The following is a 12632-nucleotide window of genomic DNA, read 5'->3' as shown; positions in this document are numbered from 1 at the left end:
GGGATGTATATTTCTTTTATTTACCATAAGAAAATGTACAGTTTGTTACACGGGTTACCAGTGCAAAGTTTTATACTCTGAAAGCAAGACACCATCCTTGTTCAAACGGTATAATCAGCTTATGTTACATATGACAGCTGATATGTAAAGATTTGAAAATTGGTCACAATTTCTCTCTCACCGCAGTGTGTCGACATGGTGAAATTGTGTGCATGATGAAACAAAAGGTTTGTGCCAGAAGAAGAAGAGGGCACAAAATGTCTCTCAAACACTTGAACCAGTATGTTTGTGAGAGGCATATATGTTGCCTCATTTCTAAAACACTAACTCAAAGGCATGATAACTTGTAAGTGCAGACAAGAGAATGACCAATACTCTAGTCTGACATACCCCAAAGGCATTGAGTCTACTTATTAGGGATGCATGCCCATGCCCGCTTAATTAGTCTTACCCATTGTCTTAGCATTCCCTCTCAAAAGGCAGAAGAAGAAAAAAGCTGGGAAAGGGTGAGCCCATAGAAACAAGCAAAAACACTCATGATGACCGCTATGATTTAAAAAATATGAACAGTTTGGATCTACACTGCAAACCACACAGCAAACATATCTAATTGTTAAGCACCACCATAGCAACCAATTAATTCACTTGGTGGTGGAGAACAACTACAATCAATAGACTGGTACAAAAGTGACAACTGATAGAGATTGGCTAACCTTTTGTTAAAAAGAGAAAAAAGGCGGGGCATGTAGCAAGTAACCCAGATATAACAAGGTACATTTACTTAAACATACACTTTGCCCAACAACAGCATCCTGCCACAACACAACAGCATACAAACTTCGCAACAGCTATGGGACAGACAAATATACGGAGGAGGATTTAAAGATGTGTCATTTTATTTCTGCGATATGGTTTGTTTTCTTGATCTGGTGGTTTCTTTTGATTTCGGGTTGGAAACTGTTCATACTTTGTGAACAGTCACAGGTGTCAACAGTCACGCCAGCTCTGTTCAACAATAGCAGAAACCCTCTTCTCATACTCGCACTTGTTCTCCTGGTACAGTTGGGCTGCTTGTCTGTTGGCTGGACTGTTGGGGTTTGGCTCATCCAGTAAAGACTGTATTGCTGGACTGTTGGGGTTTGGCTCATCCAGTAAAGACTGTATTGAAGTTAAGATTGAAGAGACATCATAAGTCGGACTCCAACGATTCTGAAGAATATCTAAGCATATGCTGCCATCTGCATAAACATTTGGATGAAACATTTTAGAGACAAAAAGCACTGTTGGAGGTTTATTTGGATATTCCTCTGTGAATTCAATGGTGAGTTTGAAGGTTCCATCTTCAAAAGGCGTTCCCTCTGGTCCAAAAATGACAGCATTCCATACCATGATATTGTTTTCTGATGGGGCCCCACTAACTCCAGCAGGGGGGTCTTCTTGCAGCCGTTTAAAATCTCTCATTAAACGTCGTCTTAAACGTACGTGGGTTAGGATTGAGTAAATGTATTTTTTATGGTTGTCTTATTTTTAAAACCTAGCTAGCTAGCTAGCCAATGCGGTTGCTAGTTGTTTCGAAGCACTTCTCATTTACATGATCGTTATTACATGTTCTTATAGATTTATCCTTTATACTATTATAATATTATAATTATACTTGTCTTTTTTATAATGATGTTTTTTATTAAATGTATTGTACTTTAGCTTTAGTGTGTCTTGATTAGTTAATTGGTGTACTGGGTGTGTGTGTGTGTGTGTGTGTGTGTGTGTGTGTGTGGTTTGTTAGATGTGAGTAAATAAATGTTCTTTTCTCATTTTAAGTCAAGTATCCTGGGTTATTATTTCAGTTTTCTTTGTGGCTTATGATGCTGACAGAGGTATTTGCTTTCTTCCCCCCACAAAGCTCTTCTCTTTGTTTTTGTTCAAGTCACTTTTCATGCACTCCTTGACAGCCCCTCCACCACTAAATGTTTACTTTTAGTATCATCACTAACATTACTGCTCTCTCTGTACCTTCATCCACAGTACTTCCTGCACCATGATGATGTCATGGTGCACCATGATGACCATGATGATGTCATGGTGCAGAAAGTGCTGTGAATGAACAGGGAGGAGGGGGCACAGCTAGAAGGTCCTGGGTTTGATTCCCACCTGGGGCGCTAAGAGGGTGCGCCCCCGCCCCCCAGATGGGCTATCTCATCAAAAGGGCCCATCTGTGTGGAGTCTGCATGTGCTCCCCTGGGGTTCCTCCATACATCTGTATGGAACCCCACTAAAACATGCAGAAGATTGTCATCTGACCAGTGGCAACAACGTCTGAAGTGTGTCCCCGGGTGTTGTACACAAGAAAGCTGCCCACTGCGCCTGGCCTGCCCCCGGAGGAAGGACATGCCTGGATTAGCCTGGGTGAACTCAGCCTTCAACGTGACGTCACAGGCTATGCCTGTAACGTCACTTTCTTCATGGCTGATAGTACATAGGACCTCTATGTACTACGTGGAGGCTGGGTTTACCCAGGCTAGTGCGCGGGTACGCACATTCTCATGGCCTGTGGATTTGTAAACATTGGGAAACCTGTATGAAAGTGGTGCAGCACACTTCGCTGTCATACCCCATACAATGCAATTATAACGTAGCCTACTGTAGACTATAACTTTGGCAGAAAAAGTTTCACGCACGCCGCCCATAAACGTTGTTTTCGGAAATATGACAATTCCTGTACAGCGCCTGTGTACTGAATCCAAACCAAGCAGTCTACCTAGTCTACACAGTACACAGCCTCCAATGTGTAACTAGCCCAGCTCGCGCCAAATTCTGAAAAATTATACGCATTATGCTGCAGAGGCCAGTGGTTCTCAAATGGCGGTCCGGGGACCCCCAGGGGTCCGTGGCACTTTGCCAGGGAATCCGCGATAAATTTTTCGGAAAATAAAAATAAAAACGGATTTTTCTTTTCTTTTTGCAAAAGCTTCATAGTTCAACGAAAATATGTTATGATTTAAATCTAAAATGGTTCATGGATTACATTCTAATCTAACAAACCTATCAATTTAAAAGTCAAGCACGTTACTGTGGAAACAATTAAGCTTAGCCCAAAATCACAAATCAGAGGGGGTCCCCGGTATATACTGTACTGTATTTTCTATCTTGTAAGGGCTCCTTTTGCTGAAGAACAATTGAGAACCTCTGGCATAGGCTACCTGTATTTTGTGAATACACCATTCTCTTTCTTCCTCTTTCTGTTTCTATCTTACAGTGAAACGTGACAGTTCAACTGATTCCTCCTCGGCAATATTCCACATATTTCCCCAATATATTTTAGTTTCCCAATAGCCTATTAATGGCCTAGACTACACCTAAACTTTGCCTCGGATGCTTATGACCTCCTCTCTCTGCTATTCAGTTATCTTCCTGCTTTGGGGTTGCCCTATGCTTGTTCTGACTAATCATTTGCACAAACTTATCACTGCTGATCTGACTCAGGTCACCCATCAAAACGAGTAGTAGTACACACCACCACCACACATCTTCCTTACAAATACATACAACAGGGTTTTAATACTTTGCCGCCATCTAGTGTGCTGGGGAGGTGTGTGTCTACTCAAAGCCTGTATTATTTAGGTCAGTGCTCAAAGCATGTTCCAAAAGACCCATAGATTTTTAGATGATACTTGTGAAGTCTTGATGTAATTTCAATCAGAAAGACGACTACTTTTTCTAACCTTTATTCAAGGGAGTCTCACTGAGTGCAACCCTTTCTTTTTCGGGAGTGCCCTGTTCACATTCATACCTGGACACTGCCCAGTACAACCAGTCTGACCTGCTGGCCACTGAGCAGCTCTACTGGAGCGGTTGGGGTCAAAGCCTTGCTCAAGGGCAGGGGTGTCCAAATTTTTTGATTTGGGCCAGATTCGATAATGTGAGGGGATGCAAATTGAACTTGCTTGATTAACCAATACTATGTGGAGGGGCGGACTTTGGACATGCCTGCTCAAGGGAACCTCAGTGGTGGTAATGAGGGAGGGGCAAGCGCTGCCTTTTCACTTTCCCCACCCAGATTTATCTTGCTGGTCACAGAGATTGAACCAACAACCTTCTGGTCACAAGCTAGCTTCTCTATCCAATCACGGTTATCCACACTTTCCCATGCTACCAATAGCCAGTCGGTGCAAGCCATCACTGCCCCTTGCTTTGCCGATGAACTCATCACCTAAGCAGTTCAGAGTATTTCAAGTTCCCGTCTCTTAGGATGTAGTTTCGCTACTCACTGATATGTTGTCACTCTGCAGTTGCCATCATTCCCCTGTACCAGTTGTTTCGCCCCAACGTCATGGCTCCAGATTCTATGCCACTACAGTGTAGTAGTGACTACACATTCCTGACACCCTCCTCTCATAATCGCAGGAGCGTCATCATGGAGCCATACACCAAACTTTAATCTTGTTTGTTGTATCAAATTATATTATTTTGAACCTTTATACTAGTCTCTCATGATTGAAGCTCTGTTAATCAGTTTATTTTGCATTTTGAATCATGAGGCACACAACTCAAGAGTACACAAAACAGGTGAGGTGATAACTTATTTTAACAATATTTCAACAACAAAACCATGACTTGTCAGATTGCAAACTGCATTCATGCAAACAAAGTGCTTCCCCCCCCCACGCCCCCAAAAAACAAACAAGTTAAAGAAGTTGTTGTAAAACAACAACACACAAAACACTTTTGAATACTGAACATATAGGTTAAGCCATGGATTTTACATACTGTACATGCATTCCTCGTTACCCGTCACCTTAAAATGGGAATACATTGTTCTCGGCTAAACTGACAGTCTCATCAGCATGGCTGCTCAAGGAACAAACTGAGGAGATTCTTCTTTGGTTCATAGTTGCGTCGGGGGAAGGCCTCCTCCGTTTGGACCCGGTTGAGGCCCCGTCGCTGCGACTTGCTGGACCTTGTACGGATGGGACTCAGATTGGGCATCTGAGTGTGGAAGGAATCGTTGTGGATGCTGAAGGGGTGAGTGGGTGTGTGGGGGGGACTGAGGCGACTGTGTGTGGCTGAACCTGGGAGAGGAGTGGAGGTGCTTTCCACAGACTGCCTGGATTTCATCCTGTTGAATATGGGAAATATACAAGTCAAGTCAAGTCAAGTTTATTTATATAGCCCTAATTCACAAGCATGTCTCAGAGGGCTTCACAGAAAGTATGTCTAGCTGATTCTAGCTAACACAACAGTAACAAGAATATACAGAATAAAGATAACATTTGAGCAATTGATAATATAGAAAATATAGAAATGAAGAGAGAGCAGAGGAGAGAGCAGGAGAAGGGGGAAGAGCAGGAGGAATGTGAGAGAGTGATGGGGTGGGGAGGGAATGGGAGATGTTGGAGGGTATAGGAGGTGGGGAAGGAGCAAGAGGAGAGAGCAGGAGAGGGGAAGGGGGAGGGGTGTGGGGGAGAAGAGAGCAGGGGGAGGGAGGAGGTGGGGAGAGAATGAGAAATATAGACGCACATCTTGCAAACGGACATATGTCAATTTCTAAGCAACCAAACTATGCCTAATTTAATTGGCTGCAAGCCTTTAGTAGTGAGTCCTTTTGCCAAATAAGCACATGTTCACATATAGAGCTTATGGGTGCCTTGCTTTAGGGAAGAGTGGGTGCCATGCTTTGAATAGTGGCGAAATACTAAGAGCATGGGTGCCATGCTTTAAACAGTGGCGGAATATTGCCATGCTATGCCATGCTTTAAATAGTGGCGGAATATTGGAGGGGATAGAGTGGGTGCCATGCTTTGGAGTAAAATGTGTACTATGCTTTAGAGTAGTGGGGGAAGGGGGGAAGAGGAAGAACACCGGGAAGAGGAGAAAGCAGGAGAGTGGAGGAGGGAGGGAGAGCGGGGGGATGTGAGGGAGGAGAGGGGGGAGGTGGGGAGAAAATAGGAAATGTGGAGGAGAGAACAGAGGAGGAGAGATGAGGGTGCAGGGGAGGGAGAGCCAGGGTAGAGGTAGGGTCTAGGGTTGGGGGAGGGGAGGGAGTAGGATACGGGCCCGAATTAGGGCGAGGGTGGGGAGAAATGGGAAATGTGGAGGAGGAGAGAACAGAGAAGGAGAGGTGGAGGGTGCAGGGGAGGGAGAGCAGGGGGAATGTGAGAGGGAGGAGAGGACAGAGAGGAGGAGAGAACAGAGAAGGAGAGGTGGGAGGGTGCAGGGGAAGGAGAGCAGGGGGAATGTGAGAGAGGGGAGAGGACAGAGAGGAGGAGAGAACAGAGAAGAAGAGGTGGAAGGGTACAGGGGAGGCAGAGCAGGGGGAATGTGAGAGGGAGGAGGTGGGGAGGAAATGGGAAATGTGGAGGAGGGAACAGAGAAGGAGAGATGGGAGGGTGCAGGGGAGGGAGAGCCAGGGTAGAGGTAGGGTCTAGGGTTGGGGGAGGGGAGGGGGTAGGATACGGGCCCGAATTAGGGCGAGGGTGGGGAGAAAATGGGAAATGTGGAGGAGGAGAGAACAGAGAAGGAGAGGTGGGAGGGTGCAGGGGAAGGAGAGCAGGGGGAATGTGAGAGAGGGGAGAGGACAGAGAGGAGGAGAGAACAGAGAAGGAGAGGTGGGAGGGTGCAGGGGAAGGAGAGCAGGGGGAATGTAAGAGAGGGGAGAGGACAGAGAGGAGGAGAGAACAGAGAAGGAGAGGTGGGAGGGTGCAGGGGAGGGAGAGCAGGGGGAATGTGAGAGGGAGGAGGTGGGGAGAAAATGGGAAATGTGGAGGAGGAGGGAACAGAGAAGGAGAGGTGGGAGGGTGCAGGGGAGGGAGAGCCAGGGTAGAGGTAGGGTAGGTCTAGGGTGGAGGGAGGGAGTAGGATACGGGCCCGGATTAGGGCGAGGGTGGGGAGAAAATGGGAAAGGTGGAGGAGGAGAGAACAGAGAAGGAGAGGTGGGAGGGTGCAGGGGAAGGAGAGCAGGGGGAATGTGAGAGAGGGGAGAGGACAGAGAGGAGGAGAGAGGCAGAGAAGGAGAGGTGGAAGGGTACAGGGGAGGCAGAGCAGGGGGAATGTGAGAGGGAGGAGGTGGGGAGGAAATGGGAAATGTGGAGGAGGAGGGAACAGAGAAGGAGAGATGGGAGGGTGCAGGGGAGGGAGAGCCAGGGTAGAGGTAGGGTCTAGGGTTGGGGGAGGGGAGGGGGTAGGATACGGGCCCGAATTAGGGCGAGGGTGGGGAGAAAATGGGAAATGTGGAGGAGGAGAGAACAGAGAAGGAGAGGTGGGAGGGTGCAGGGGAAGGAGAGCAGGGGGAATGTGAGAGAGGGGAGAGGACAGAGAGGAGGAGAGAACAGAGAAGGAGAGGTGGGAGGGTGCAGGGGAAGGAGAGCAAGGGGAATGTAAGAGAGGGGAGAGGACAGAGAGGAGGAGAGAACAGAGAAGGAGAGGTGGGAGGGTGCAGGGGAGGGAGAGCAGGGGGAATGTGAGAGGGAGGAGGTGGGGAGAAAATGGGAAATGTGGAGGAGGAGGGAACAGAGAAGGAGAGGTGGGAGGGTGCAGGGGAGGGAGAGCCAGGGTAGAGGTAGGGTCTAGGGTGGAGGGAGGGAGTAGGATACGGGCCCGGATTAGGGCGAGGGTGGGGAGAAAATGGGAAATGTGGAGGAGGAGAGAACAGAGAAGGAGAGGTGGGAGGGTGCAGGGGAAGGAGAGCACTATACATTCAAGTAGGGAATTTAATAGAAGGTTGAAGTTGAAACAAAGGAAATGTCTGGTCCAGCAGCCCCTTCTTTATTTGTCTCTCTGAAGAAACATAAAACATAGATAGGCTATCTATATGAACATGAGAGAGAGCTGCATAAAATCAAGCTGTAACTGATTTTGATTTTGGAAATTCTCTTTTCACCCTGGATTGGGACATGTTCTGTTCTCTACCTACCGTAAGGTGGGGGAGAGCTCTGGGTCCATTGGGTCCAGCGGAAACACGTCGTCATCGTCCAGGCTGCTTTGGTCAGTAAGCAGAAACAAGTCCCTCTCCCAACTGTCCTTAGGAGGGGTGCAGGGTGCCGGGTCAGTCCAATGAGGGAGGAACGGCAAGAGAAAGGAAGAGAGGAGCCTCTGCCGAACACACACTACAAACTATGGATGAGTACAAAAGAAATAAGAAAAGGAACTTTAAACATTTGTTTTCACTGCAACCAAACCTTCAAGGTTGAGAAAATTATTGTAATACTCATGTTTACCTTATATTCCATACATGTCTCTTTCAAGAAAATATAATCTGCAAAAGTTCTTGTTCAAAAGGGCGTTCCAGAAAGTGTATTAGTCTCAATTTACCTGGCAGCAGAGAGAGGTCAGCATGAGAACGGCTTCACTGAGGAGAAGGGAGATGCGCCTCCTCCACCTGTGACTCCGAACAGAGGGGAGAGACAGGAGCTCGGTGACAGTGGCTCTCTTAGCCGGTTCTGGGGCCAGCATCATCCGCAGCACTGTCTGCAGCTCAGGCGACAGGGCTGCAGATACAGACCATAATAGCAATAACATAAGTCATGTGAATATACAGAAAACTTGATAAGTTCAGCAGATTTATCAAGACTCTTTACAAACGGAGCTTGATCTTACCATTGGTAAACTCTGAGGGGAGGCGGCCTTGTCTGAGCTGCTGCCAGCCCTCTCCACCGTTGGGAACCTCAATATTGCATGCGAGCTCCAGAATAGAAACACCCAAACTAAGTGAAAATGATTAGACAATATTTAGCCAAAGTCAAATTGAGTCAAACTGCTGACATCACAAGGACATAAAATGATGAATTTATGATGGTCATATTGTTTACATTTCTCCCTCACACTGTCTAAGAAGGATTCCTACCTGAAAACATCAGCAGCAGCGCCGTACTCATCCCTGAGCAGCTCGGGGGCCATGTATCTGGCATCTCCCTCCTGGAGATCATCCTTCCCCTTAAGGTCTGTCCCTTTCTGTGGGAGCTCAAGCAGCAGCCCAAAGTCCCCCAGCTTGAGACGTCCAGAGTTAGTGAGGAAGACGTTGGCGGGCTTGATATCCAAATGTGCAAAACCGCGGGAGTGCAAGTGCTGCAGCGCTGAGAGAAGGTCGCACAGGTGTGCCCAAGCTGCAGGCTCATCTGGATTGGAAAGTTTCAAAAGACAGCAAAGTCAATAACAACTAGACATCCTGCCTGAGAGTATGAGATTTAAGTGTAGAAAAACACAATGCAACAACATAATGCATTCAATAAATAAAGTGCATCTTATTTAGGGATGCACATTTTCTGAAATTTCCTTAAAGCTGATACTGTCGGAATGGTATGACAGAAAAAAATTCTGGTTTCGGAACGGCAACTTTTTCAAACCGTGGTATACCTTGGAACCGGAAACCGGCACATCCCTAGTTCACACCAACGCAAAAGGAACGCTTGAATTATTCGCTCAAGTTGAAATTAATCAATGGGTGGTCACGTTAAATGTTTGAAAAAAGGCGAGATGCACAATCCAAACCTGTATAGGGCAGGTGCAGAGCTCGAGGCAGGAATGGTCACGTTAAATGACCTATCAATCGATTAAAAAACATCTTTTTGACATAGAAAATACAAAATGCTTTTACACCCGTCTTTAGGCCTACTCAACAAGTTAGCCTTTGATCACACACCATAGGCAGAACTGAAGCTTGAGGCAGGCTCAAGCTGAACTGATGCTTAACCGGTCACACCAGGAGCAGTCTCTTTTCCTCAGCGCCTCACTCGGCGTGCCTTGAACCTGCCCACAACTCCCATTGAATTCATGCCTGGCAGCTTCAAGCTTCACGCTTGGAAAATATGACTGAATCCTGCACGATCTTTTGAGCAAGGTGTGAACGTGACACGCGTGCGGCTGGTGTGAACGGGCTCGCCTGTTAACAAGGACGCCTAAATGAAACTTGTGGGTTCAGCGTAGGTTGAGCTTAATCGATCAATCGATTAATAATTAACATCCCTAATCGTAATCTTAATCATTCCGTTGTACATTTCTGATATACCTGGGGTAGGGGGCTGGTTCTCAGCGTGGAGCAGCAAGCTAGTGCAGCACAGCTCTGTCTGGATGTAAAGGCGGTCACGCTCCTCCCAGGCGGCCACAAAGCTCAGGATGTGAGGGTGGGGACACAGGCGCTCGTGGTTCCTGGCCTCCCTCACGCACCGGTCCCGCTCACGACTGCCCCTGAAGCGATGAACAGAGCGCTTGACTGCGTACTCCCGGCCATCCTCGTGGCTCAGCACCTATGAAAATACAAAACATGTAGAGTCTCCTCTTACTATTCCAGGATCTCTATAGCAATAATCTTGGTCACTCTGACAACATATAGGTCTACAAAGACACCCAAATTCATCTTTTAGGTTTCCCATCACAAAACCACAGCACCAGGGGCGGTTCTAGGCCTTTTTAAAAAATAGTCTCAGCCCACCCAAAAAAAAAAAAAAAAAAAAAAATTATCTCTCTCCAAATCCATGGTGGTCATTAGTAGCAGTTTCTGTTAAAATGATCTTTATTTATTATTTACTTTTGCTTTAAAACTATTTTTAAATTTTCTGCTTAAAGTTCATGAAAAAAAGTGGCATTCTTGTTTTTTCCCACAATAATTTCATAATACCATTTGTAATGCCACCGTTGTAGTGCTGTTGTTAAAAATTAAAGTACATTTTCTCAGATTTATTGGTGTCTTTCTAGTCACACAATTTAATAGTCAGTGTTTCCCATACACTGATCTATTTGTGGTGGTACACCCTACATAGATTTTGACCCCCACAAATACTGCCACATATTAATTTCAACTAGTTGACTGCAAACTCCTGCTTTATTGCTTACAGTATATTATTATCTTGTCGGAATATTATTCCAGCCAATAAGTTAGGAAGTTCCCTTTTGATTTAATTTTACTTTTGTTTTGCCTACAAAGCAAAATGTTACTTTACTTGAAACTCCCCTGAAGTGATTTTGGTATTATTTATGCAAGCATAATTCTACCATATAGTAACCTGTATGCAGAATATATATAGTATATATAGGGAAACAATTATTTTTTCATCGCTGTAAAACCACAGAATGGTAAAGAAGATATTGATGTGTGTAGTTCTTCATAGATCTAGTCTCTTCATTTTGATCTCAAAGTGCGCCCGTTTGATCCATTTTTACTTGAAACTGTACAAAATTTTCTTCCGCCCACCCAAAGCTCTGATGCTAAAACCGCCCCTGCACAGCACAGATGTTCAAATATGAATACATCTCTATGACATGGCCCCATTTCAACTACCCCACATATCCAGGTCTGATATAGAGTACCACAGGAATGAGTCAGGAAAACATGGCTGCTAACACTTTGTAGGTGTAAAAGACAATAGGATTTTTGTATGGGAATTTTGGTGAAATAAGGTCTGTGGTTCAGTGTTCCTCATTTGTGAAGATTATCTTGCTGAACATAAACGTTTGTTACCCACAGACTTTATTTCATGCATTTAACTGAAATTACCAAAAATCCCATTGCCTTTTCCCTCTATGAACCAGCAGCGCAGGGACTTCTGGGTAATCATACAAAAATGTCATCCCTGCGGTACTCTATAACTTCCTGCTCAGCCCATGATATAACATGGGGTGAGTGAAATCATTAAAATCTGTAAACTAATGGGACACCTTTTAGAGAGAGAAATGCAGTTAAACTTGATGCGCGAAAGGGACTGTTCAAAACTCTGTGATGATATTATTGTTTGGATTTTTTCCCCCCCCCTCACCTTGTAGACCTCTCCGAAGGAGCCCCTCCCAATGAGGCCCAAAGTAGTGAAGCACTGACTGAAGTAGGGCTGTTGCTTGCTGGGTGTGTACACAGGGTTTATACATTTGGCCCCTGTTACCACACACACATTTGTCTTCATCGTTCTTCTAACCATCATCATCACCAATGATTTACCATACAGTTCTTTCATTGTCTACTGTACCTCCGTAAGCTGCACACACACACGCACGCACGCACGCACGCACGCACGCACGCACGCACGCACGCACGCACGCACGCACGCACGCACGCACACACACACACACACACACACACACACACACACACACACACACACACACACACACACACACACACACACACACACACACACACACACACACACACACACACACACACACACACACACACACACACACACACACACACAGTTTTACCTGAAGAGTTTGCACTGCAGCTCTGAGGCTGAAGATGTTGATAGCTATTTTCCAGCTGTCTAGGTTCCCCTACTGGCCAATCTTGTCAGAGCATTTACAGCAGGCAGTTAGAACCAAAACAGCCAAAACTAGTGTTTATACTCGATTAGACAATAGACTACATATTTTAAATAAATTAATTCGTATTTGTATGGCGGTTGTTTATTATGTTAACACGTACGAGTCTAATTTCAATCAGTCTGAGCAGTCCACACTCCACCCAGTAGGCGGCGATCATTAATTTTCTTTCTCTAAAACCATTCAGCAAACAAAACGAAATGTTAAAGGTTTAAATGGTCTTTGTTTTGGGTCGATTCTCAACCCTCCCTGTCGCTTTTTTTTGACAACAAAAGAATATAAAATGTATGACAGGTAACGTTACGTTAGATTCCTTCCATTTATTCCTGTCTCGC

At 45.6% G+C, this 12632-nt stretch overlaps 1 protein-coding gene and 1 pseudogene across 2 annotated transcripts; both read right to left on the bottom strand.

Moving 5' to 3' along the window:
• Positions 1–270: 270 nt before the first annotated feature.
• On the bottom strand, positions 271–1468 carry LOC310800289 (ubiquitin-conjugating enzyme E2 A pseudogene; annotated as a pseudogene). The gene has a single exon. The product of its transcript is annotated as a ubiquitin-conjugating enzyme E2 A pseudogene (transcript).
• Positions 1469–4836: 3368 nt separating this feature from the next.
• LOC310800440 (membrane-associated tyrosine- and threonine-specific cdc2-inhibitory kinase-like) lies at positions 4837–11882 on the bottom strand (the record flags this gene model as incomplete). Its single annotated transcript, XM_083663035.1, has 7 exons — positions 4837–5011; positions 7907–8106; positions 8305–8480; positions 8590–8696; positions 8837–9107; positions 9998–10235; positions 11742–11882. The coding sequence occupies 7 exons, from the start codon at positions 11880–11882 to the stop codon at positions 4837–4839; spliced, it is 1308 nt and encodes a 435-aa protein (XP_083519161.1).
• Positions 11883–12632: the final 750 nt, after the last annotated feature.

Source organism: Poromitra crassiceps (genome assembly GCF_964638095.1).
Source record: "Poromitra crassiceps genome assembly, chromosome: 30".
NCBI lineage: Eukaryota > Metazoa > Chordata > Actinopteri > Beryciformes > Melamphaidae > Poromitra > Poromitra crassiceps.
The sequence above is the reverse complement of the archived record's forward strand: the minus strand, read 5'-3'. Positions and strand labels throughout refer to the sequence as shown.